This window comes from Rhinoraja longicauda, chromosome 9, assembly GCF_053455715.1.
Source record: "Rhinoraja longicauda isolate Sanriku21f chromosome 9, sRhiLon1.1, whole genome shotgun sequence".
NCBI classification, from domain to species: Eukaryota; Metazoa; Chordata; class Chondrichthyes; order Rajiformes; family Arhynchobatidae; genus Rhinoraja; species Rhinoraja longicauda.
The window spans coordinates 2,925,304-2,951,618 of NC_135961.1; the positions used below are offsets into that span (position 1 = coordinate 2,925,304).

Sequence of the window (26,315 nt, forward strand, 5' to 3'; positions counted from 1 at the left end):
CAGCTCTATATCGAATGCCTCTATCTGTTGTTTAGAAGCCAGTCTAAGGCCTGTTTCCACACTGTATCTCCAAACTAAACTAAAGCAGTGAAAGCATTTATAATACGATACGATACAATAGAACTTTATTTATCCCGGGGGGGGAAATTGATCTGCCAACAGTCATACATGATACATGAAACATGAAATTAAAGAGACGAGTGGAAAGGATTGGGGACGTGCGAAGATTGTAGGGGGGGGGGGGGGCTGGGGGGGGTCAGTCTACCCCAGGACAGAAGGGAGAGGAGTTGTACAGTTTGATGGCCGCAGGGAAACAAGCTTCCGCCCAGTGCTGACAGGGCCATCAGAGTGGGCCTAAGGAATTGCTCATGTAAGTGGAAGTTTACACAAGGCCCTATTATGCAAGTCAAGGCGTGCCCACGCTTGCCTTACAACTGCGCAATCTCACATCCGGGTGAAAAGGGCAGATCAAAGTAATTAACTTACCCGTTGGTTGCTAACCTAATTTGCAAATCTGTATCATGTTTATGGTCACACGAGGTCACTGGTCCCAAAAGGCTCACCCACTTACTCTTAGACAATAGACAATAGACAATAGGTGCAGGAGGAGGCCATTCGGCCCTTCGAGCCAGCACCGCCATTCAATGTGATCATGGCTGATCATTCTCAATCAGTATCCCGTTCTTGCCTTCTCCCCATACCTCCTGACTCCGCTATCCTTAAGAGCTCTATCTAGCTCTCTCTTGAATGCATTCAGAGAATTGGCCTCCACTGCCTTCTGAGGCAGAGAATTCCACAGATTCACAACTCTCTGACTGAAAAATGTTTTCCTCATCTCAGTTATAAACACCTTATTCTTAAACTGTGGCCCCTGGTTCTGGACTCCCCCAACATTGGGAACATGTTTCCTGCCTCTAACGTGTCCAACCCCTTAATAATCTTATACGTTTTGATAAGATCTCCTCTCATCCTTCTAAAACACATCAAACACATCACAAAGACAGCCTTCTTCCACCTCAAAAACATTGCCCGTCTCCGTCCATCCCTCTCCTCCACAGCTGCAGAAACCCTCATCCATGCCTTCATCACCTCCCGTCTGGACTACTGCAACAGCCTCCTCTATGGCGCACCCTCAAAAATCATCAGTAAACTTCAATACATTCAAAACTCCGCTGCCCGTCTACTCACCCACACCCCGATCCGTGACCATATCACCCCCGTCCTTTACAAACTCCACTGGCTCCCCATCCCCCAGAGAATCCAGTACAAAATCCTCCTCATGACCTACAAAGCCCTCCATAACCTGGCCTCATCCTACCTGACTGACCTCCTCCACAGGCACACTCCCACCTGCACCCTCCGCTCTGCTGCTGCCAATCTCCTAATCCTGGGGGGGACAGGGCTTTCTCCATCGCTGCTCCCACTCTATGGAACTCACTACCAAACCGTCAGAGACTCCTCCTCACTCACCACATTCAAAACATCACTGAAGTCTCACCTGTTCAGTACTGCCTTCAACCACTGAAGGTCACCTCACCTTCTGTCTCCTTTCTCTGTTCGTTTACTTATTTATCTATTTATTCACTTCCCTATGTTCTCTAAATCCCTGTAAAGCGTCTTTGAGTGTATGAAAAGCGCTATATAAATGTAATGCATTATTATTATTATTATTATTATTAAATTCCAGTGTATACAAGGTATACCTTCGAAGGTATCACAAAATGCTGGAGTAACTCAGCAGGTCAGGCAGCATCTAGGAGAGAAGGAATGGGTGACGTTTCGGGTCGAGACCCTTCTTCAGACTGATGTCAGGGGGGGGCGGGACAAAGGAAGGATATAGGTGGAGACAGGAAGATAGAGGGAGATCTGGGAAGGGGGAGGGGAAGAGAGGGACAGAGGAACTATCTAAAGTTGGAGAAGTCGATGTTCATACCGCTGGGCTGCAAGCTGCCCAAGCGAAATATGAGGTGCTGTTCCTCCAATTTCCGGTGGGCCTCACCATGGCACTGGAGGAGGCCCATGACAGAAAGGTCAGACTGGGAATGGGAGGGGGAGTTGAAGTGCTCAGCCACTTGTCTTCCTGCCTCCACCTATATCCTTCCTTTGTCCCACCCCCCCTGACATCAGTCTGAAGAAGGGTCTCGACCCGAAACGTCGCCCATTCCTTCTCTCCTAGATGCTGCCTGACCCGCTGAGTTACTCCAGCATTTTGTGATACCTTCGATTTGTACCAGCATCTGCAATTATTTTCCTACACCCACTTACTCTTAAGTCACTTGCCCATCCAAATTTCCTCAGAGTAGATCAAGCTTTGCCTTATCTCTTGCTGGGCTGTCTCAAGATAGTTTCCTGAACATATTTGACAAATTCACTCCAACTATGCCCTTGACACTTTGGCAGTCCCAGTCAATATTGGGCAAGTTAAAATCTCCTGCAATGACAAGCCTATTAGTTTAGCATCACCCTGCAATGTGTTTTTTAGTTTAGTTTAGAGATACAGCACGGAATCAGGCCCTTCGGCCCACCGAGTCCACACCGACAGGCAATCCCCGCACACTAACACTATCCTACACGCACTAGGGACAATTTTGCATTTATACCAAGCCAATTAACCTACAAACCTGCACGTCTTTGGAGTGTGGGAGGAAATTGCAGATCTCGGAGAAAACCCACACAGGTCACGGGGAGAACGTGCAAACTCCGTACAGACGGCACCCGTAGTCGGGATCGAACCTGAGTCTCCGGCGCTGCATTCGCTGTAAGGCAGCAACTCTACCGCTGTGCCACTATGACCGCCCTTTTTAAGACAGAGATTGATGGGTTACAGGTAACAGGGGAACCATTAAAGGTTACAGGGGAGAAGGCAGGAGAATGAAGGCATGAGGGAAAAGTAGATGAGCCATGATTAAATGGCAGAGTAGACTTAATTCTGTTCCTATTTCTTGTGGTCATTCAGTGGAACAGTATTTTTTGGCATTTATTTCACAAAATGCTGGAGTAACTCAGCAGGTCAGGCAGCATCTCAGGAGAGAAAGAATGGGTGACGTTTCTTCAGACTGAAGAAGGGTCTCGATCCGAAACGTCACCCATTCCTTCTCTCCTGAGATGCTGCCTGACCTGCTGAATTACTCCAGCATTTTGTGAAAGAAATACCTTCGATTTGTACCAGCATCTGCAGTTATTTTCTTACAGTATTTTTTGGCAAATGCATGGTGTTTGAACTCTGAGTTTGAGCTTAATATGCAGGAGAGTGTAACCAAGTGACGGATTTGCAGCATAACTGAGCTGCTATCTTAGAGTTCGAGATAGTTTCTCAGTGAACATTTGTACTTAGTGGAATACAAAATTCCAAGCAAGCACTAAATCACCTTAAGGGTAAGCTGATTATTCAAAGCACAAGCTTAGTTTTGACGGTTATCCCAAGAATAGAGTTAGCACAGAAGACACAAAATGCTGGAGTAACTCAGCGGGACAGGCAGCATCTCGGGAGAGAAGGAATGGGTGACGTTTCGGGTCGAGACCCTTCTTCAGACTGAGAGTCAGGGGGGGGGGGAAACTAGAGATATGGAAGGGTAAGGTGAGAAAATGACAGATCAAAGCAGACGATGGTCAAGGAAATATAGAATGGTTCATTGTTGGCTGAGGGGAAGGTGACGATGAGGCATAGAAACAGTAAAATTAATCAGGAGGAAAGTGAAACTAGTCGGAGAACTAGGGCGGGGGAGGGAGGGACGGAGAGAGAGAGGGAAAGCAAGGGCTATCTGAAGTTAGAGAGGTCAATGTTCACACCGCTGGGTTGTAAGCTGCACAAGTGAAATATGAGGTGCTGTTCCTCCACTTTGCGCTGGGCCTCACTCTGACAATGGAGGAGGCCTGGGACAGAAAGGTCAGTGTGGGAATGGGAGGGGGAGTTGAAGTGTTTAGCAGCCGGGAGGTAGAGTTAGCACATTTCCTCCCATTCACATTTCAAATCCGTTTGAAACACAGAACCGTGAAACTGATCAGCCCTACATCTGATTCTACACTGCCATCATTGAGTCCGTCCTCACCTTCTCCATCGTGGTCTGGTTTGGCTCAGCCACCAAGCACCACATCCGGAGGCTGCAACGCATCGTTCGCACAGCTGAGAAGGTTGTTGGCTGCAACCTTCCCCCCACTGACGAACTGAACACTGCAAGGGCCAGGAAGCGAGCGGGCAAGATCATCTCTGACCCCTCTCACCCTGGCCACAAACTCTTCGAAGCACTTCCCTCTGGAAGGCGACTCCGGACTGTCAAAGCAGCCACAGCCGGACATAAAAACAGCTTTTTACCACGAGTGATAGTTCTACCCAATAACCAAAGTCTGTAGTCTCTTTTTTGCTCAGGTTTATTTTCACCCACATGTTTAGACCGTAATGGTGTATCCTTATTGTTTTGAGGTGGTTATGCTTTATTCTTAATTGTTAACTGTGTGTTTGTGTTGTCATCTGTGAGTGGAGCACCAAGGCTCATTCCTTGTATATGCACATACTTGGCAAATAAACCTATTCATTCATTCATTCATCTGTAATTTATCTGGCAATGATTCACCTCAGCACCTTCAAAGCTTAAAAGGTAGTAAAACTGGTTTTCAGCTCAAACGAGATGTGCTGTTAGAGTTCCAGGTAGTTAACAGAGTTATTTATAGAAAGAGCAAACATAAGTATGTTCAAATTACTGGGCGGGTTCTGCTGACGGCTTTCTCTGGGCAGTGCATTCATGACACAGACATAGACATAGAAAATAGGTGCAGGAGGAGGCCATTCGGCCCTTCGAGCCAGCACCGCCATTCATTGTGATCATGGCTGATCGTCCAACAATCAATAACCCGTGCCTGCCTTCTCATGAACTCATTCTATCCACTCGGCCCACCGGGTCCGCGCCGACCAGCGATCCCCGCACATTAACACTATCCTACACTCACTAGGGACAATTTACACTCGTATCAAGTATACAAACCCAAGCCAATTAACCTACAAACCTGCACGTCTTTGGAGTGTGGGAGGAAGCCGAAGATCCCGGAGAAAACTCACGCAGGTCACGGGGAGAACGTACAAACTCCTTACAGACAGCCCCCTTGGTCGGGATGGAACCCGGGTCTCCGGCGCTGTAAGTACTGAAAGGCTGCAACTCTACTGCTGCACCACCACCTACCCCCCCCCCCTTATTTTACTCCATTTTAATCATGCAGTAGTAACGTTACACGATACCAACAATCTGTTCTTGTTTAGTGTAATTAGAACCATCAAAGGATGGAAATGGACAGAGCTGGACTGTAGCAACATTTTGCAATCAGCAGAACAGATCAAGTTCAAATATAGTCGCTTTGAACTAGTTGAGTTAAAAGAATCATCACAAATCGGAGCTGGAACAACAGGCTGCCAGTCGATGCAATAGCACTATTGTGATATAGAAACATAGAAAATAGGTGCAGGAGGAGGCCGTTTGGCCCTTCGAGCCAGCACCGCCATTCATTGTGATCATGGCTGATCATCCACAATCAGTAACCCGTGCCTGCCTTCTCCTCATATCCCTTGATCCCACTAGCCCCTAGAGCTCTATCGGACTCTCTTAAATCCATCCAGTGATTTGGCCTCCACTGCCCTCTGTGGCAGAGAATTCCCCAAATTCACAACTCTCTGGGTGAAAAAGTTCTTTCTCACCTCAGTTTTAAATGGCCTCCCCTTTATTCTTAGGCTGTGTGGCCCCTGGTTCTGGACTCGCCCAAAGAAAGTACAGGAGTCTGAAAATTGTGACCGCCAGTTGAAGAATAGCTTCTTCCCAACAACTACCAGCGCTTGAACACAACACAACACTCACGGCAGCAACTATCAGTTGGAGGGCGATTCTCTGAATGCATTCAAGAGAGAGCTAGATAGAGCTCTTAAGGATAGCGGAGTCAGGGGGTATGGGGAGAAGGCAGGAACGGGGTACTGATTGAGAATGATCAGCCATGATCACATTGAATGGTGGTGCTATTGTCTATTGTCTATCAACTTCTGTGGACTGTCTTTGATTTAGTTTTTTTCCACTTGTATTACAGTGATTAATTTTTTTAAATTATATATTATATGTATTGCATTTACAGTATACACTGTGTATATACACATGGATTTATACACCTCTATAAGATTACTCCTCTGCCTTCCGCATTGCAAGGAATAAAATCCTAGTCTGCCCAACCTCTCCCCATAACATCGGCACTTGAGGTTTGGCAACGTCCGTGTGCATCTTGACTAAACTATTTCCAACTCAGTGGCATCTTTCCCACAGCAGGGTTACCAAAGCATGCAGGTACAGCAGGCAGTGAAGAAAACCAATGGAATGTTGGCCTTCATAACAAGAGGAGTTGAGTATAGGAGCAAAGAGGTCCTTCTGCAGTTGTACAGGGACCTAGTGAGACCGCACCTGGAGTACTGTGTGCAGTTTTGGTCTCCAAATTTGAGGAAGGATAGTCTTGCTATTGAGGGCGTGCAGCGTAGGTTTACTAGGTTAATTCCCGGAATGGCGGGACTATCATATGTTGAAAGACTGGAGGAACTAGACTTGTATACACTGGAATTTAGAAGGATGAGAGGAGATCTTATCGAAACGTATAAGATTATTAAGGGGTTGGACACGTTAGAGGCAGGAAACATGTTCCCAATGTTGGGGGAGTCCAGAACAAGGGGCCACAGTTTAAGAATAAGGGGTAGGCCATTTAGAACTGAGACGAGGAAAAACTTTTTCAGTCAGAGAGTTGTGAATCTGTGGAATTCTCTGCCTCAGAAGGCAGTGGAGACCAATTCTCTGAATGCATTCAAGAGAGAGCTAGATAGAGCTCTTAAGGATAGCAGAGTCAGGGGGTATGGGGAGAAGGCAGGAACGGGGTACTGATTGAGAATGATCTGCCATGATCACATTGAATGGCGGTGCTGGCTCAAAGGGCCGAATGGCCTCCTCCTGCACCTATTGTCTATTGTCTTTCGGTGTAAATTCAAAGGCTCCATTTCACGAGAGTGGTCAAAAGTGGCGGCGCCTAACGGCTGCGGCTCGCTAGCAGTCTGTTCGTCTTTTTTCCTTTTTTTTTTTGTTGTGTGTCGATGTTGGGATAGTTTTTGGTTTTTTTTTTGGTTGTGTATGTGTGGGGGGTGGTGGTGTGGGTGGTGTGGGGGAAACCTTTCTCTTTTAGGTCTCTTCCTCACGGCGCGGGGTGCGGCTCGGCCGCGGGGCCTTCCATCGCCCGGTGCGGCTCGGCCGCTGGACTTAATAGTGCCCGGTGCAGCTCAGCCGCGGGACTTTTCATCGCTGGTGCGGCTCGGCCGCGGGACTTAACATCGCCCGGTGCGGCTCGGCCGCGGGGCTTTACATCGCTGGTGCGGCTCGGCCGCTGAACTTAACATCGCCCGGTGCGGCTCTGCCGTGGGACTTAGCTGCGCAAGGCTCGGTCGCGGGGCCTTCCATCGCCCGGCTCGGCCGCGAGACGTTTCAGCGCCCGGTGCGACTCGGCCGCGGGGACTTCCACCCCCTTGCGGGGACTGTGCGGGTCGGTCGGGGACGAGCTGTCTGTCCGTGGGCGTGGGGAAGAGAGTGGAAGTTTTGTTGCCTCCATCACAGTGAGGGGGTGTTTGGAGTCACTGTGATGGACGTTTGTGTTGGGGTCATGTGTCTTGTGTTTTTTTTTTTTTTTTGTGTGACTGCTATGTAGTTTCGTTCGGTACCTTGGTACCGAATGACAAATAAAGCTCTGTTGAACTGTTGAACTGTTGAATGAGATGACAGCCATTGCTGTTGCCTCATGACTTTGGAGCCCACATGGGTGGAAAGCGGGGAAGTGAAAATCAAAACCTTCAGTGGGAGAACTGAAAGAGAACATATTCATCCAGAGGTGAAGATAGTCAACTGGAAAAGATTTAACAGTAATAAATTGAGAAAGGATCAGGCCCAGGCCGATTGGAGATAATCACGAGAGCTATAAAAACAGACAATGATTCAGTAGTTGAATTAGCATATGTGCAGAAAAAAATGGAGTCAAAGTAGACGATGTTTTATCTAGAAAGAAGGAACCACTGATGCTAGTTTACACCAAAGATAGACTCAAAGTGCTGGAGTAACTCAACGGGTCAGGCAGCATCTCTGCCAAAAAAGGATGCTCGCTGGAATTCGGCTTGTACTCGCTGGAATTTAGAAGATTGAGGGGGGATCTTATAGAAACTTACAAAATTCTTAAGGGGTTGGACAGGCTAGATGCAGGAAGATTGTTCCCGATGTTGGGGAAGTCCAGAACAAGGGGTCACAGTTTAAGGATAAGGGGGAAGTCTTTTAGGACCGAGATGAGAACGTTTTTTTTCACACAGAGAGTGGTGAATCTGTGGAATTCTCTGCCACAGAAGGTAGTTGAGGCCAGTTCATTGGCTATATTTAAGAGGGAGTTAGATGTGGCCCTTGTGGCTAAAGGGATCAGGGGGTATGGAGAGAAGGCAGGTATGGGATACTGAGTTGGATGATCAGCCATGATCATATTGAATGGCAGTGCAGGCTCGAAGGGCCGAATGGCCTACTCCTGCACCTATTTTCTATGTTTCTATGATGCGTGACCTTTCTTCAGACTGAAAGTAGGAGGTGGGGTGAAGAGCTGGAGGTGAGAAAAGACCAGGACTAATCAGGGCTGGCCACAAATGAGCTCAGGTAGGTCGGTGCCCTGGTAGACCAGGGAAGGTGTGATCTCAAGAGGAAAACAATGTGGAGAACTGCGGAACTGGTAAAATGACCAGGGTGGAGGAAGGAGGCAAGGCAGGGGAGGTGAGTAGTAGATGTCACTTAAAATGAGGGAATTCAATGTTCATACTGTTGGGTTGTAATCTATCTAAGTGAAAAATATGAAGGTGGTGTTCCTCCAATTTGCTCGTGACCCTGTTCTGGCAACGGAGGAGGCCCAGGACAGAAAGGTCAGTGTGGGGATGTGAGGAGGAGTTGAAATGGTTGTCGACCGGGAGATCCCAGAGGGCTGGGCAGACCGATTGTAAACGTTCAGCGAAACCGTTTCTGCATCCACTCTTGGTCTCACCGATGCACAGGAGCCCACACCAACAAGACCTGTGAGTGTGGATCCTTGACGATGCCGGCTGCCTTTTTGATCCATCTCCTGTGGTTCCCTTCGATGAAGATGAGGCCGTGATTGAGCAGGCACTGTCTATCACGTTTTGCAACCTTTTTAGTTTAGTTTGGAGATACAGCGCGGAAACAGGCCCTTCGGCCCACCGGGTCCGCGCCGCCCAGCGATCCCCGCACATTAACACTATCCTACACCCACTAGGGACAATTTTTACATTTTGCCCAGCCAATTAACTTACAAACCTGCACGTCTTTGGAGTGTGGGAGGAAACCGAAGATCTCGGAGAAAACCCACGCAGGTCACGGGGAGAACGTACAAACTCCGTACAGACGGCACCCGTAGTGGGGATGGAACCCGGGTCTCCGGCGCTGCATTCGCTGTAAGGCAGCAACTCTACCGCTGCGCCACCGTGACCGCCCAAATCCCCTTCATTCCTGGGCATTTGAGTTGCTGAACCAGCCCATGATGTACCAGTTCAGTGTTGATCTCTCCCTTGTGGGGGACTTTCTACATGTTGCCAGAGCAACCTTCCCTGAACATGTTTGACAAATTCCACCCCGTCCAAATTCTCAGGCAAGTCCCAGTCTATACTGTCCCAGTCCCATTCTATGACAACCCTTTCAGTCCTGCAATTCTCTGACTTATTTGTTCCTCCAATCCCTGTCGACTATTTGGGGGCCGATAGCATGATCCCAACAATCAGGACACCAATTGGGGGATTGAGGCGGCACGGTGGCGTAAAGGGCAGAGCTACTGCCTGGCAGCGCCAGAGACCCGGGTTCCATCCCGACTACGGGCGCTGTCTGTCCGGAGTTTGTACGTTCTCCCCGTGACCTGCGTGGGTTTTCTCCGAGATCTTCGGTTTCCTCCCACGCTCCAAAGACGTGCAGGTATGTAGGTTAATTGACTTGGTATAAATGTAAAAAATGCCCTGGTGCGTGTAGGGCAGTGTTAATGTGTGGTGTTAACCCACTGGGGATAATTTTTACATTTGCCCAGCCAATTAGCCCACAAACCTGCACGTCTTTGGAGTGTGGGAGGAAACCGAAGATCTCGGAGAAAACCCACGCAGGTCACGGGGAGAACGTACAAACTCCGTACAGACGGCGCCCGTAGTCGGGATCGAACCCGGGTCTCTGGCGCTGTAAGCGCTGTAAGGCAGCAACTCTACCGCTGCGCCACCGTGACCGCCCTTAGTGGTTCCCAAAATGGTGATAACTTCCCAGTAGTACATTTCCATCCATGCTGAGTTTAGCTGCCTCTCCAGCATTGATATAAATGCGATTTAAACCAACAGTGTTTCCTCGTTCCTTGTCGCCCACCTGCCTATCCAATCTACTGAACTTGCTTCCATTGACCTGCACTGAATCCCAGCCAACTACCAGTCTGGTTCAAATCCTCCTGAATAGCACCAGCAGGATATTGGTGCCCCTGCAGTTCAGATGCAACTCAAACCTCTCGTACAGCTCACCCAGGCCGCCAAAGAGATGCCAAAAATGGTCCCAAAATGTGAATTCCTCTCCTCTGCACCAACTCCTCAGCCACGCATGCACCAGTCTTGGCTTCCTATTCCCACCATCACTAGCCCAGGAGATCACGAGTTCATCGAGAGACTGCCGACCTGATAGACGTGGGGCAAATGAAGTTTGTGCCGGAAAACTGACCCAATGCAAGTTGGAAGGAACACGAGAAAATGCAAAGTACATTCATCAGCCCGATATTGGAATGGTGAAATCACAGGCACTTCAGAGCTGGCCGAAGAAAATCACCAACATCCTCCCAGTCTCATGGCTAAGATCTTGCAGATAACAGCTTTTGAGGACGTACAGTATCCAGGCACTTGTGGAAAGCTCGGGAGGAAATTGAACAGGCCGTTGCACAGATACCTCAATCTACCTCAGCCACAGGTGACGTTCTGGTAGACAGGAGGATGGTTAATGTTGTACCATTATTTAATAAGGGCAACAAAAATAAACCAGGGAACAACAGGTGGTAATGTGATGGGAGCAGAATTAGGCCATTCGGCTGATCTTTCTCTCCCTCCTAACCCCATTCTCCTGCCTTCTCCCCGTAACTCCTGACATCCGTACTAATCAAGTATCTCTGCCTTAACAATATCCACTGACTTGGGCTCCACAGCCTTCTGTGTCAGAAGTGGGTAAGCTGTTGGAGGGATCTACCAACATTTGGGTAGACATAGACTGCTTAGTGGTAGTGAGCATGCATGGAGAATCATGTTCCACAAACCCGACAAGAGTTGTTTTTTTAAAAGATGTCACCAAGGCGTTAGAAACATAGAAACATAGAAAAATAGGTGCAGGAGGAGGCCGTTCGGCCCTTCGAGCCAGCACCACCATTCAATCTGATCATGGCTGATCATCTAAAATCAGTACTCCGTTCCTGCTTTTTACCCATATCCCTTGATTCCTTTAGCCCCAAGAGCTAAAGCCAACTCTAACATTCTCTTGAAATTTGATGAGGATAGGGCAGTCTGTTTGGATTGCGTCAAGGCTTTTGGCAAGATCCCACAAGGTAAGGTTATCTGAAGAGTTTGATCAAATGGAATCCAAGGCAAGCTAGCCAATTGGAGTCAAAATTAACTTGGAGGAAGAAGTCAAAGGGTCGATAGATTCATGTAGTAATACAGCGTGGAAACAGGCTCTTCAACCCAACGCACACACCGGCCAACAATGTCCCAGCTACATTAGCCCCACCCTCAACTACCTCCTCCGGCAGCTCATTCCATACACCCACCACCCTTTGTGTGAAAAGGTTAAGACTCAGATTCCTATTAAATCTTTTCCCCTTCGCTTTTAACCTATGTCCTCGATTTCCCTACACTGGGCACGAGACTCTGTGCGTCTACGCAATCTATTCCTCTCATGATTTTATACACCGCTAGAAGATTGCCCCTCAACCTCCTGCGCGCCAAGGAATAGAGTTCCAGACTATTCAACCTTGAGGCCCTCGAGTCCTGGCAATATCCTTAGAAATCTTCTCTGTAACCTTTCCAGCTTGACAACATCTTCCCTATAGCATGGTGCCCTGGACTGAATACAAAACTCTAAATGCGGCCTCACCAACACCTTATAGAACTCCAACATGACCTCCCAACTTCTATACTCAAAAGTTGAGTTTAGAGATACAGCGCAATAACAGGCCCTTCAGCCCACTGCGTCCGCATCGACCAGCGATCTCCACACACATTATCACTATCCCACACACACTCGCAATAGTTTTACATTAATACCAAGCAAATCAACCTACCAACCTGCACGTCTTTGGAGCGTGGGAGGAAACCGAAGATCAAAGAAAACCCACGCGGTCACGGGGAGAACGTACAAACTCCGTACAGGCATCACCGTATTCAGGATCAAACTCGGGTCTCCGGCGCTGTAAGGCAGCAACTCTACCGTGATGCCACCATGACGAAGGATATCTAAGTTTACATCAAGACCTAAATCAAACGGAATTTAACTCTGACAAGTGCGAGGTGTTGTTCTTTAGTACATCAATCCAGGTCAGGACTTGCACTACGAATGGTACAGCTCTGGGGCATAAGGTCATACGTGATAGAAGCAGAATTAGGCCATTCGGCCCATCAAGCCTACTCTGCCATTCAATCATGGCTGATCTATCTCTCCCTCCTAACCCCATTCTCCTGCTTTCTCCCCATAAGCCCTGACATCTCAATGGAGTTAGGTTAGGTAAGGGGGAGGTGCAGCGAGACCTGGGTGTCCTTGTACACCAGTCACTGAACGTTGGCATGCAGGTACAGCAGGTAGTGAAGAAAGCTAATGGCATGTTGGCCTTCATAACGAGAGGATTTCAGTATAGGAGTAAAGAGGTTCTTCTGCAGTTGTATAGACCACATCTGGAGTATTGTGTACAGTTTTGGTCTCCTAATTTGAGGAAGGACATCCTTGTAATTGAGGCAGTGCAGCGTAGGTTAACGAGATTGATCCCTGGGATGGCGGGACTGACATACGAAAAAAGATTGAACTTAGAAGGAGTTTAGAAGGATGAGAGGGGATCTTATAGAAACATATAAAATTATAAAAGGACTGGGCAGGCTAGATGCAGGAAAAATGTTTCCAATGTTGGGCGAGTCCAGAACCAGGGGCCATAGTCTTAGAATAAAGGGGAGGCCATTTAAAACTGAGGTGAGAAAAAACTTTTTCAGCCAGAGAGTTGTGAATTTGTGGAATTCTCAGCCACAGAGGGCAGTGGAGGCCAAATCACTGGATGGATTTAAGAGAGTTAGATAGAGCTCTACGGGTTAGTGGAACCAAGGGATATGGGGAGAAGGCAGGCACGGGTTATTGATTGTGGACGATCAGCCATGATCACAATGAATGGCGGTGCTGGCTCGGGCAGAATGGCCTCCTCCTGCACCTTTTTTCTATGTTTCTACCTGTACTAATCAAGAATCCATCGATGTTGCAGAACAAAGAAATCTGGAAAGCACAAGTGCATAGATCCCTAAAAGAGAAAAGTCAGTTGAACAGTGTGTGGAAGAAAACATTTGGCATGCTTGCCTTTATTGGGAAGCTGGCCTATCGTGATCCAGTTGTACCTGTCGATAATGTGACCACTGTGAGATTTAATAGGAATCTGAGGGGTAGCTTTTTCACACAAAGGGTGGTGGGTGTATGGAACGAGCTGCCAGAGGAGTACTGTGTGTAGTTTTGGTCACTGAGCTACAGGAAGGATGTCAATAAGACGGAAAGGGTTTAGCAGAGATTCACTAGGATGTTACCTGGGTTTACGGGCTTGAGCTATGGGAGAGATTGCATAGACTGAAACTCTTTTCTTTGGAGCAAAGAAGGCTGAGGGGTGCTTTTATGGAGATGTGTCAGATCATGAGGGGCATGGATGAGATTAATGTCTCTTGATCTTGTTTCAAGGGCAGAGGATTCTAAAACTAGAGGACATAGACTTAAGTTGAGAGGGGAGACATTTAAGAGGGACCTTGCGGGCATTTTTTCCCACTCAAACTGAAATCCATACCTGGAATAAACCGCCAGAGGAAGCTATACAAGAGGATGCAATTACCACTTTCAAAAGATATCTGGACAGCCATGTGAATAGGAAGGGTTTAGAGGACGATGGGTCAAATGGAGGCAAATGGGACTAGCCCAGTATGCCAACTTGGTCAGAAAGGAAGTTGAGCTGAAGGGTCTGCTTCCAAACTTCCATTCTATGACTATCTATATTACTTTATATATATATATATATATATATATATATATATATATATATATACTAAAACTCTCGTTTGTTTGTGATCGAACTTCAGCCAAAACGGTACACGATAGCGCGACAATTTTAGGCCCACCTTACTCACCATCATCACTTTAATGGTAATGCAAGTGGTTTTATTGAAATTCGTGTTCACATTTTAAAGTTTAAATCTATCTCCTAGGGAGGGAGGGAGGGGGGGAGGAGGGGAAAGTGGGAGGGGGAGGAGGGGAGGAGGGGAAAGGGGGAGGGGTAGAGGGGAGGGGTGGAAGGAGGGATGGGGGAAGGAGGGGAAAGGGGGAGGGGGGTAACTAAAACTCTCATCTTGTGTGTATGTATGTATGTATGTATGTATGTATGTATGTATGTATGTATGTATGTATGTATGTATGTATGTATGTATGTATGTATGTATGTATGTATGTATGTATGTATGAATGTATGTTTGTATGTATGTATGTATGTGTGTTCCAGAAATTCAGCCAAAACGGTACAAGGGAGCGCAACAATTTTAGGCCCACTCGCCATTTGCCTGCGGTGTGCAGTATCGTGTTTCGTTACATTTTAAAAGTAATTAACTTTATAAACTTTAATAAATGCGCTCCCCCCCCCCCCTCCCCGCGCAACAGCCTGTCCCGACATGCCCCGCACCTGACCTTCCTCCCATGGTGCAGCGCAGCGGCAGAGGGTCAAAGAAGATGGCCGCCGGCAGGACACAGGCCCCGCACCTGACCTTCCTCCCATGGTGCAGCGCAGCGGCAGAGGGCCAAAGAGGATGGCCGCCGGCAGGACACAGGCCCCGCACCTGACCTTCCTCCCATGGTGCAGCGCGGTAGCAGAGGGTCAAAGAAGATGACCGCCGGCAGGACGGCTATGCGGCAGCGCCTTGCGGCTGCTCTCCTGCTGCTGGCCGCCGCGATGGCCGCCCGGGGCCGGGGTGAGTGGCTCCCTCTCCCCTTTCCTCTCTCCCCCCTCGGCCTTGGGGGAGGGTCGACGGGTCGTCAGTTGGGGAAGGGTTGCCGTGCCCGGTATCCGCGTGGGCGCAGTTGGGGGGAGGCTTGCCGGGCCAGACCCTGGGAACTTGCTGAGCGCTTTTAGGGTAAATAAAATTGTGTTTAGAAGATTATCAATGCAAGAGAGGTTTGGACCCAATGGGTGCACGGCTCGTCTAGTTTACTTGAAGCCCTACGTGTTTCCGTATGTAATAAGGTCGTATTTTCAAAATGTCTTGAAGGCAATTAAAACAGACACATTGAAAAAGCAAATAAATGTATACAGACTGTCTACAATATTCGTTGTAAGAAAACCAGAATTTTAGAATGCAGACGCATTAAAATATATTTAAAACCTGCGACGCTGATGTGATCTCTAACTTGCTTAATCGTATTACATTCATAAATCACGTGAGAATTTCTACTCACATACCATTCCTCATTCGAAGTACACCCAAACAGCCATATGCATCCATTATTTTCTCATAACGCTCTTTTCCAAAGTCCTCTTCAGATGCTGAAACAAAACCAGACATTAGACATGTGGCATCTTAATGGACTTTAAATAATAACAGTGATAAGCATTGGAGTTCCATCTGTATCATCAAACCCAATCTATCTACTGGAGAGGGGGAGGGGGAGGGGGAGAGGTTTGAGCCCAACAGGTCGACTTGGTCTAGTTTATAACCTAAAGACGAATGGTGCAGTACACATTACTAAGGAATAGAGACAATCTGCTTCTTTACTTCTGTAGGAAAGAACTGCAGATGCTGGTTTACACTGAAGATAGACACAAAATGCTGGAGTAACTCAGCGGGACAGGCAGCATCTCTGGAGAGAAGGAATGGGTGACGTTTTTCGAGTCAAGACCGTTCTTCACACTGAGCTCAGGTAGTCCAGCATTTTGTGCCTCTCTGTTTTTTTACTTCATAACTTATCCTTTAAACTTTTAAATTGTTGATATTTCTTATTCTTCCTTCTCTCTGAATTCGAAGTTATTCTTCTGCCAGCCTGTACATTTGCAATGGATAGTATTGGCTAGTACATTTGCCATGGATACAATCACATTTACAATCAGCCTCGAGGCCACTTTGTGATTCTTGCTTCAGTTCAGTTTCAGTTCAGTTTATTGTCACTTGTACCGAGATACAGTGAACAGCTTTTGTTGCGTGCGATCCAGTCAGCGGAAACACAATACATGATTACAATCGAGCCATTTACAGTGTATAGATACATGATAAGGGGATAACGTTCAGTGCAAGGTAAAGCCAGTCTGAACAAGGATAGTCTGAGGGTCACCAATGAGGTAGATAGTAGTTCAGCACTGTTCTCTGGTTGTGGTAGGATGATTCAGTTGCCTGATAACAGCTGGGAAGAGACTGTCCCTGAATCTGGAGGTGTGCGTTTTCACACTTCTATACCTTTTGCCCGATGAGAGAGGGGAGAAGAGGGAGTGGCCAGGGTGCGACTCGTCCTTGATTATGCTGCTGGCCTAATGGAGGCAAAATGGAGCCAATGGAAGGGAGGTTGGTTTGTGTGATGGTCTGGGCTGCAACCACAATTTCATGACTTTCATTCAATACCATACCTACAATTTGGAAAAGCAACATCTAATCCACAGCTCAGGTCCCTATGTTAAGTTCAGCAATAAGATCTTCCATTAACCTTGAACTGATCTCTGAAATTTAATCCATGAAATTGTCATTGGAAGGTGAACATGTCAGCCAGCCACGTTGAGTTGGGGCGGGGGGGGGGGGAAGGCAAGCATTCTTCATTGCAGCATCCTAGACTTAGCATAGAAACATAGACAATAGGTGCAGGAGTAGGCCATTCGGCCCTTCGAGCCTGCACCGCCATTCAATATGATTATGGCTGATCATCCAACTCAGTATCCTGTACCTGCCTTCTCTCCATACCCCCTGATCCCTTTAACCACAAGGGTCACATCTAACTCCCTCTTAAATATAGCCAATGAACTGGCCTCAACTACCTTCTGTGGCAGAGAATTCCACAGATTCACCACTCTCTGTGTGAAAAAAAACTTTCTCATCTTGGTCCTAAAAGACTTCCCCCTTATCCTTAAACTGTGACCCCTTGTTCTGGACTTCCCCAACATCAGGAACAATGTTCCTGCATCTAGCCTGTCCAACCCCTTAAGAATTTTGTAAGTTTCTATAAGATCCCCCCTCAATCTTCTAAATTCCAGCGAGTACAAGCCGAGTCTATCCAGTCTTTCTTCATATGAAAGTCCTGCCATCGCAGGAATCAATCTGGTGAACCTTCTCTGTACTCCCTCTATGGCAAGATTGTCTTTCCTCAGATTTCCTCTGAATTTGCATTATTAATAATAAAAACGGTTCACTAAATCAGTTTTATAATTCTGTCATAATTCTGCATTACTAACACAGAGATCAATGAACAATAATGTCCAATGTTAATCTGCACTTGCCACAAAATGCATAATCTGCACCACTGAATACATGTGTAGGAAGGAACTGCAGATGCTGGTTTAACTGGAAGATAGACACAAAATGCTGGAGTAACTCAGCGGGACAGGCAGCATCTCTGGAGAGAAGGATTCCTTCTCTCCAGAGATGCTGCCTGTCCCGTTGAGTTACTCCAGCATTTTGTATCTATTAACAGCATACATGGCTGATTATCAAACACCAGCACACTAACATTTATCTCACCAAAATATCAGCAAAATTAATCTAGTCACTATCAATCACTCTGCCGTTATGGTTTGCACAAACTGACTCTCATTTCCTGCATTTTTCTGAACCAAGATTATAAATGTTTTAAAAAACAATAGTTCTCTGTAATGCCTCTTGGAAGACACAAAATATTCATTCCATTCTTATCTAGCATTAACCAAACTGCATTCCATTGCATGGCAATCTACACAATTGGTAGTTAATCCAAATCATGTCCACAACGTATTATCTAACATCAATATATCTAGAAGTGTTATTTCTTGCAAATATTACCACAAGAAACCCAACACCATTCCATAAATCAGGCTGAAAGACATTTATAACAATTGCACTTGATATGATTTTATCATCTGTGCTTGTGCTTTGGTGGAAAAAGCAGAATGTTAAAAGCTCTTCATGTAATGCAAAGAATTTTAGGGATTAAACACTGGTGTGCAGTTTTGGTCTCCTAATTTGAGGAAGGACGTCCTTGCTATTGAGGCAGTGTAGCGTAGGTTCACGAGGTTAATCCCTGGGATGGCGGGACTGTCATATGAGGAAAGATCGGAAAAGACTGGGCTTGTATTCACCGGAGTTTAGAAGGATGAGAGGGGATCTTATAGAGATGTATAAAATTATAAAAGGACTGGACAAGCAAGAAAAATGTTCCCAATGTTGGTGGAGTCCTGAACCAGGGGCCACAGTCTAAGAATAAAGGAGAGGCCATTTAAAACTGAGGTGAGAAAAAACGTTTTCACCCAGAGAGTTGTGAATTTGTGGAATTCTCTGCCGCAGAGGGCAGTGGAGGCCAATTCACTGGATGAATTTAAAAGAGAGTTAGATCGAGTTCTAGCGGCAAGTGGAATCAAGGGATATGGGGAGAAGGCAGGCACGGGTTACTGATTGTGGATGATCAGCCATGATCACAATGAATGGCGGTGCTGGCTCGAAGGGCTGAATGGCCTCCTCCTGCACCTATTTTCTATGTCTATGTCTACTGGTGGGGTTATGCACTTAGAAACATAGAAAATAGGTGCAGGAGTAGGCCATTCAGCCCTTCGAGCCTGCACCGCCATTCAATATGATCATGGCTGATCATCCAATTCAGTATCCTGTACCTGCCTTCTCTCCATACCCCCTGATCCCTTTAGCCGCAAGGGCCACATCCAACTTCCTCTTAAATATAGCCAATGAACTGGCCTCAACTACCCTCTGTGACAGAGATTTCCACAGACTCACCACTCTCTGTGTGAAAAAAAACGTTCTCATCTCGGTCCTAAAAGACTTCCCCCTTATCCTTAAACTGTGACCCCTTGTTCTGGACTTCCCCAACATCGGGAACAATCTTCCCGCATCCAGCCTGTCCAACCCCTTAAGAATTTTGTACGTTTCTATAAGATCCCCCCTCAATCTTCTAAATTCCAGCGAGTACAAGCCGAGTCTATCCAGTCTTTCTTCACTTAATAAGTTGAAGAAGGGTCTCGACCCGAAACGTCACCCATTCCTTCTCTCCTGAGATGCTGCCTGACCTGCTGAGTTACTCCAGCATTTTGTGAATAAATACCTTCGATTTGTACCGGCATCTGCAGTTATTTTCTTATAATAAGTTGATAGGTCTACAAGTTACATCATTCTGTATTGCATCATTATTCCACACTTGTCTAGACTGTATCCATCCCCATTGTCCAGCCTGTGTGTGTTCTTTGTCCTCCTGGCCTCACACAGCCTGCCTTCTCGCAAGCTTTACAGTGCCAGTCCACCTTTTGTCAGTTTGTCTTCCCCCATGCAGATCGCTCCTCAAGGTATGTCAACGTTGAAGAATTTTGCCGCCCTTATATTGTCCTTATCTTTGGACCATGACCACACAGATGGGCACCAGGCCCAACCTCACACACCATGTCTGATCATATCACTTCCAGCTGCCTGTCCTCCACAGCCTCCAACCTTACGGTTCCCCCGCCCCGCAAGGCCCAGTTTTACCTTCTCCCTAATATCCACAAACACAATTGCCCTGGCAGACCCATTGTTTCTGCCTGCTCCTGTCCCACTGAAATGATCATCACGTACCTCGACTCCATTCTATCCCCCCTGGTCCAATCTCTCCCGACCCATGTCCAAGACACCTCACACGCCCTTCGTCTCTTTAATGACCTCTGCTTCCCGAGCCCCCACTCCCTCGTCTTTATGAAACATCAGCTTCTATACCTCTTTCCCTTCTCCCAGTCTCAGGATATTCTTGCTATTGAGGGCGTGCAGCGTAGGTTTACTAGGTTAATTCCCGGAATGGCAGGACTATCATATGTTGAAAGTCTAGGCTTGTATACACTGGAATTTAGACGGATGAGAGGAGATCTTATCGAAACGTATAAGATTATTAAGGGGTTGGACACGTTAGAGGCAGGAAACATGTTCCCAATGTTGGGGGGAGTCCAGAACCAGGGGCCACAGTTTAAGAATAAGGGGTAGGCCATTTAGAACGGAGATGAGGAAAAACTTTTTCAGTCAGAGAGTTGTGAATCTGTGGAATTCTCTGCCTCAGAAGGCAGTGGAGGCCAATTCTCTGAATGCATTCAGGAGAGAGCTGGATAGAGCTCTTAAGGATAGCGGAGTCAGGGGGTATGGGGAGAAGGCAGGAACGGGGTACTGATTGAGAATGATCAGCCATGATCACATTGAATGGCGGTGCTGGCTCGAAGGGCCGAATGGCCTCCTCCTGCACCTATTGTCTATTATTGTCTAAAAAGGGTCCCGACCCGAAACATCACCTATTCCTTTTCTCCAGAGAAGCTGTCCGACCTGCAGAGTTACTCCAGCTTTTTGTGCCTATCTTCGAGCCCCTCTTAGAGAAAATGGATACGAGACTAAAACCATACAGGGGGCTTTACAATATCTGCACGATGTCCCTCTACTCTAAGCTATTTGTTACAAAAGCTAACACTTGCTTGGTTAATTATTTGCTGTTGTGTCATTTCTTCTGTTCACTTCCTCTAAATGTATAATGTATTCTTGACATCATTATTTGGAGTGTTGTGTCAGTATTGGTCGCCCTGCTGTAGGAAGGGCAATGTTAAGCTGGAAAGAGTGCAGAGAAGGTTTACGAGGATGTTAGATTTAGATTTAGATTTAGATTTAGAGATACTCTGTTGCCAGGAGTTGAAGGGTTGAGCTACAGGGAGAGGTTGGGCAGGCTAGGACTATATTCCCTGGGGCACAGGAGGATGGGGGTGATCTTATCAAGGTGCGTAAAATCATGAGGGGGAATAAATAGGGTGAAAGTTAAGAGTCCTTTAACCAGTGTAGGAGAATCGAGAACCAGAGGACATCGGTTTAAGGTGGGAGAGACCGGATTTAATAGGAACCCGAGGGGCAACATTTTCACACAGAGAGTATAAGAAAATAACTGCAGATGCTGGTACAAATTGAAGGTATTTATTCACAAAATGCTGGAGTAACCAGCAGGTCAGGCAGCATCTCAGGAGAGAAGGAATGGGTGACGTTTCGGGTCGAGACCCTTCTTCAGACTGATGTTCGGGTCGAGACCCTTCTTCAGACGGGTCTCGACCCGAAACGTCACCCATTCCTTCCCTCCTGAGATGCTGCCTGACCTGCTGAGTTACTCCAGCATTTTGTGAATAAATACCTTCACACAGAGAGTGGTGGGTAGGCGGAACGAGCTGGCAGAGGACGTAGTTGAGGTATCACAACATTTACAAGACATTTGGACAGGTACATGGATAGGATAGGTTTAAAAGGGTATGGGCCAAGCGCAGGTAGGTTGGACTAATGTAGATGATAATAATAATAAATTATATTTGTCATATGTAGGTTGGCACAGGGTCAACGATACAATGAAATGTATTTGACAAGACAACGGGTCACCTCAGCAGTAACATTCCAAGGATAAATAAGATAAAAAATGACATTAGTAAGGTAAAAAGACAATATTAAAAATAGGTAAAAAAACAATATTAAAATAATCAACATATATGATGTGAAATGTGTTTATGAGTTCAGAAGCCTGATGGCCTGATGGTAGAAACTGTTCTTCAGTCCGGTGGTACGCGCAGCCATACTCCTGTATCGTCTGCCTGACGGTAACAAGGAGACCAGCCTGTGTGCTGGGTGGCTGTGGTCCTTGATGATGCTGCGTGCCTTCCGCAGGCACCGCCGGTAGAACATGTCCTGAATGGCCAGGAGACAGTTGCCAGTGATGTGCTGTGCCATCTTCACCACTAACTCTCTGTAGTGATTTGTGGCTGTGGGCAGTACAGTTCCCGTACCAGACTGTAATGCAGCCCGTCAGCAGGCTCTCGATGGTGCATCTGGAGAAGTTTGTGAGGATGCTGGCGTTCATGACAAACTTCCTCAGTCTTCTCAGGAAAAAGAGCCGCTGGTGGGGCCTTCTTTGCTATTGTGTCCGTGTGCAGTGTCCAGGAAAGGTCCTCAGTGATGTGCACACCGAGGAACTTAAAGCTGCTGACCCTTTCAAACTCAGCATCACCGATGTGGATGGGGAGGTGTCCACTCCCCCCGCTGTCTCCTGTAGTCCACAATCATCTCTTTAGTTTTGCTGACATTGAGAGAGAGGTTATTGTCCTGGCACCAGCTGTTTGGTGCCTTTACCTCCTCTCTGTTGGCCGTCTCATTGTAGTCTGTGATGGGGCCCAAGATGGTCGTGTCGTCAGCAAACTTTAGGATGCTGTTTGAGCTGTGCTTAGCAGTACAGTCGTGCGTGAACAGGGAGTACAGGAGAGGACTGAGCACACAGCCCTGTGGTGTGCCTGTGTTGAGGATCAGTGAGGAAGAGGTGTGGCTGCCAATTCTCACCACCTGGGGCCTGTCCGTCAGGAAATCGAATATCCATCTGCAGATGGAGGTCCAAGATCAAGGAGCTTGGGGACGTGTTTTGAGGGAATAATAGACAATAAACAATAGGTGCAGGAGGAGGCCATTCGGCCCTTCGAGCCAGCACCGCCATTCAATGTGATCATGGCTGATTATTCTCAATCAGTACCCTGTTCCTGCCTTCTCCCCATACCCCCTGACTCCGCTATCCTTAAGAGCTCTATCTAGCTCTCTCTTGAATGCATTCAGAGAATTGGCCTCCACTGCTTTCTGAGGCAGAGAATTCCACAGATTCACCACTCTCTGACTGAAAAAGTTTTTCCTCATCTCAGTTCTAAATGGCCTACCCCTTATTCTTAAACTGTGGCCCCTTGTTCTGGACTCCCCCAACATTGGGAACATGTTTCCTGCCTCTAACGTGTCCAACCCCTTAATAATCTTATACGTTTCGATAAGATCTCCTCTCATCCTTCTAAATTCCAGTGTATACAAGCCTAGTCGCTCCAGTCTTTCAACATAGGACAGTCCCGCCATTCCGGGAATTAATCTAGTAAACCTACGCTGCACGCCCTCAATAGCAAGAATATCCTTCCTCAAATTTGGAGACCAAAACTGCACACTGTACTCCAGGTGCGGTCTCACTAGGGCCCTGTACAACTGCAGAAGGACCTCTTTGCTCCTATACTCAACTCCTCTTGTTATGAAGGCCAACATTCCATTGGCTTTCTTCACTGCCTGCTGTACCTGCATGCTTCCTTTCAGTGACTGATGCACTAGGACACCCATATCTCGTTGTACGTCCCCTTTTCCTAACTTGACACCATTCAGATAATGATCTGCCTTCCTATTCTTACCACCAAAGTGGATAACCTCACACCGAGCTGCAGTCAATAAAGAGCATTCTCACATATGTATTTCCTTTGACCATGTGGGTGAGCGCAGTATGTGTTGCCATGGCGATGGCATCGTCCGTGGCCCTGTTTGGTCTATATGCAAACTGAAGAGGGTCCAAGGTGTCAGGGAGAGAGGAGCAGATGTGAGTTTTGACTAGTCGCTCGAAGCACTTCATGATGACTGATGTCAGTGCGACAGGACGGTCGTCATTTAAACAGGAGGTGACTGGATTCTTTGGAACAGGAGCGATGATGGATGCTTTGAAGGAGGTGGGAACCACAGACTGACTCAGAGAGAGGTTGAAGATGTTCTCTGCCAGTTGATCAGCACACGCACTGGAATACCATCCGGCCCTGGAGCTTTGCGGTCGTTGACCTTTTTGAAGGACCGCCTCACGTCTGCCGTTTGTGAGGACAGTGTGGTAGTCTCATTGTGGACTCTTGGTGGGCACTGTGTTGTCTGCATCGAACCGGGCGTAAAAGGTGTTAAGCTGGTCCGGGAGCGATGCGGTCGGCTGAACAGTGCTCCTGTTTTTCCCTTTGTGGTCTGTGACGCAGCGTAATCCACTCCACATGCGTCTGTCATAGTTAGATTCCACTTTGTTTCTGTAGTCTCTCTTGGTTTTCCCGATGGACTTCCGGAGGTCATATCTGGCTACCTTGTAGGTGTTGAGGTGGCCTCAGTTGAAGGCAGTAGTCTGCGCTTTAAGTTTAGCACGGATTTCCCGTCCGACCCAGGGTTTCTGATTTGGGTAAGTGCAGATAGTGGCTTTAGGGACCACATCATCAATGCACTTACTAATGTAGCCTAAGACAATCTGTGTATTCGTTGATATTGCCTTCTGCTGCGTCTTCAAACATCTGCCAGTCAGTTGTGTCAAAGCTGTCCTGTAAGGCCTTATCAACCTCACTGTTCCATTTATAGATGACCCTGGAAACCGGTTTTTCCTGTTTTAGTTTCTGCCTGTATGCAGGCAGCAGTAGAATGGAACCGTGATCTGCCTCACCAAAAGCAGGGCGAGGGAGGGGCTTAAACAGTCTCTGAATGGGGTGTAACAATGGTCCAGGGTCTGCTCTCCCCTAGTGATGTGTTGGAAGTATTTTGGGAGAACCTTCTTCATATTGGCTCCCGTTGAAGTCTCCCAGAACAATGAAGGGAGTTCTCCAGCTCATTTACAATCCCATACAGTCCGTCCAAGGCTAGAGGTTTATCAGCCTGTTGGGGGGGATGTAAGCAGCAGTAAGGAGGACTGGACTGAACTCTGGGGAGGTAGAAAGGTCTAGCTTTAATGGTCAACAGCTCCAGAACCGGGGGGTAACGTACAGTTAAAACGCAGACATCCATGGCCCACGAAGAGTTAACCATAAAGCACGCTCCCCCTCCTCTCGACTTGCCTGAGTCCTCCGTTCTGTCTTGTCGGTAGACGGAAAACCTCTCCGGAGTGACGGCACGGTGGCACAGCGGTAGAGTTGCTGCCTTACAGCGAATGCAGCGCCGGAGACTCAGGTTCCATCCTGACTACGGGCGCCGTCTGTACGGAGTTTGTACGTTCTCCCCGTGACCTGCGTGGGTTTTCTCCGAGATCTTCGGTTTCCTCCCACACTCCAAAGACGTGCGGGTATGTAGGTTAATTGACTGGGTAAATGTAAAAATTGTCCCTGGTGTGTGTAGGATAGTGTTAATGTGCGGGGATCGCTGGGCGGCGCGGACTCGGTGGGCCGAAGGGCCTGTTTCCGCGCTGTATCTCTAAATCTAAAATCTATATGTTTCGATAAGATTGAATGGCGGAGTAGACTTGATGGGCTGAATGGCCTAATTCTGCTCCTATCACTTATGACATAACCCCACCACACAGACATGAGGGGACCATTCACCCAACACACTGACAAAGGTAAGAGTATTTTGCTTAACCTTCTGGCACAAGCAATATCCTATAATCTGTTCAAAGAGCAAACTACAACTGTCAATGCCAGTATTTTGTTTGAGGCTGAAATAATTATGTATTGTCTTTCTGCTGAAGATAGACACAAAAAGCTGGAGTGACGCAGCAGGTCAGGCAGCATCTCTGGAGAGAAGGAATGGGTGACGTTTCCGGTCAAGACCCTTCTTCAGACGTTTCTGCTGACTGGTTAGCACGCAACAAAAGCTTTTCACTGTACCTATCTATGTACACGTGGCAATAAACTAAACCATATTATCACATCACCAAGAGAGTGTTCAGCCTGAGTTAGTTTGCAAGCAAATTTCCCTTCTCACCAACCGGACTGACTGGATTCTCAGAAACAGGAAAGGACGAAAGATTCCACTGTGTCTCCATAGTGCAGAAGATAGACACAAAATACTGGAGCAACTCAGCGGGACAGGCAGCATCTCTGGAGAGAAGGAATGGGTGACGTTTTGGGTCGAGACCCTTCCTCAGACTGAGAGTCAGGGGGGGGGGGGGGGGACACAGAGATATGGAAGGGTAATGTGTGAAAACAAGACATCAAAGGGGATGCAGTTCAAGCCAAAGATCATTGTGAGCTAGGTGACAACA

At 47.3% G+C, this 26,315-nt stretch overlaps 1 protein-coding gene across 1 annotated transcript in view; it reads right to left on the reverse strand.

The window, feature by feature from the left end:
* Nucleotides 1–15,856, reverse strand: part of LOC144596886 (synaptojanin-2-like) — a 129,821-nt gene extending 113,965 nt beyond the window's left edge. Inside the window, exon 1 of the mRNA XM_078405752.1 lies at nucleotides 15,781–15,856. Within this exon, the coding sequence (XP_078261878.1) occupies nucleotides 15,781–15,823 (43 nt within the window). The 5' untranslated portion in view covers nucleotides 15,824–15,856. The remainder of the gene's footprint in view (nucleotides 1–15,780) is intronic.
* Between the last annotated feature and the right edge of the window lie 10,459 nt (nucleotides 15,857–26,315).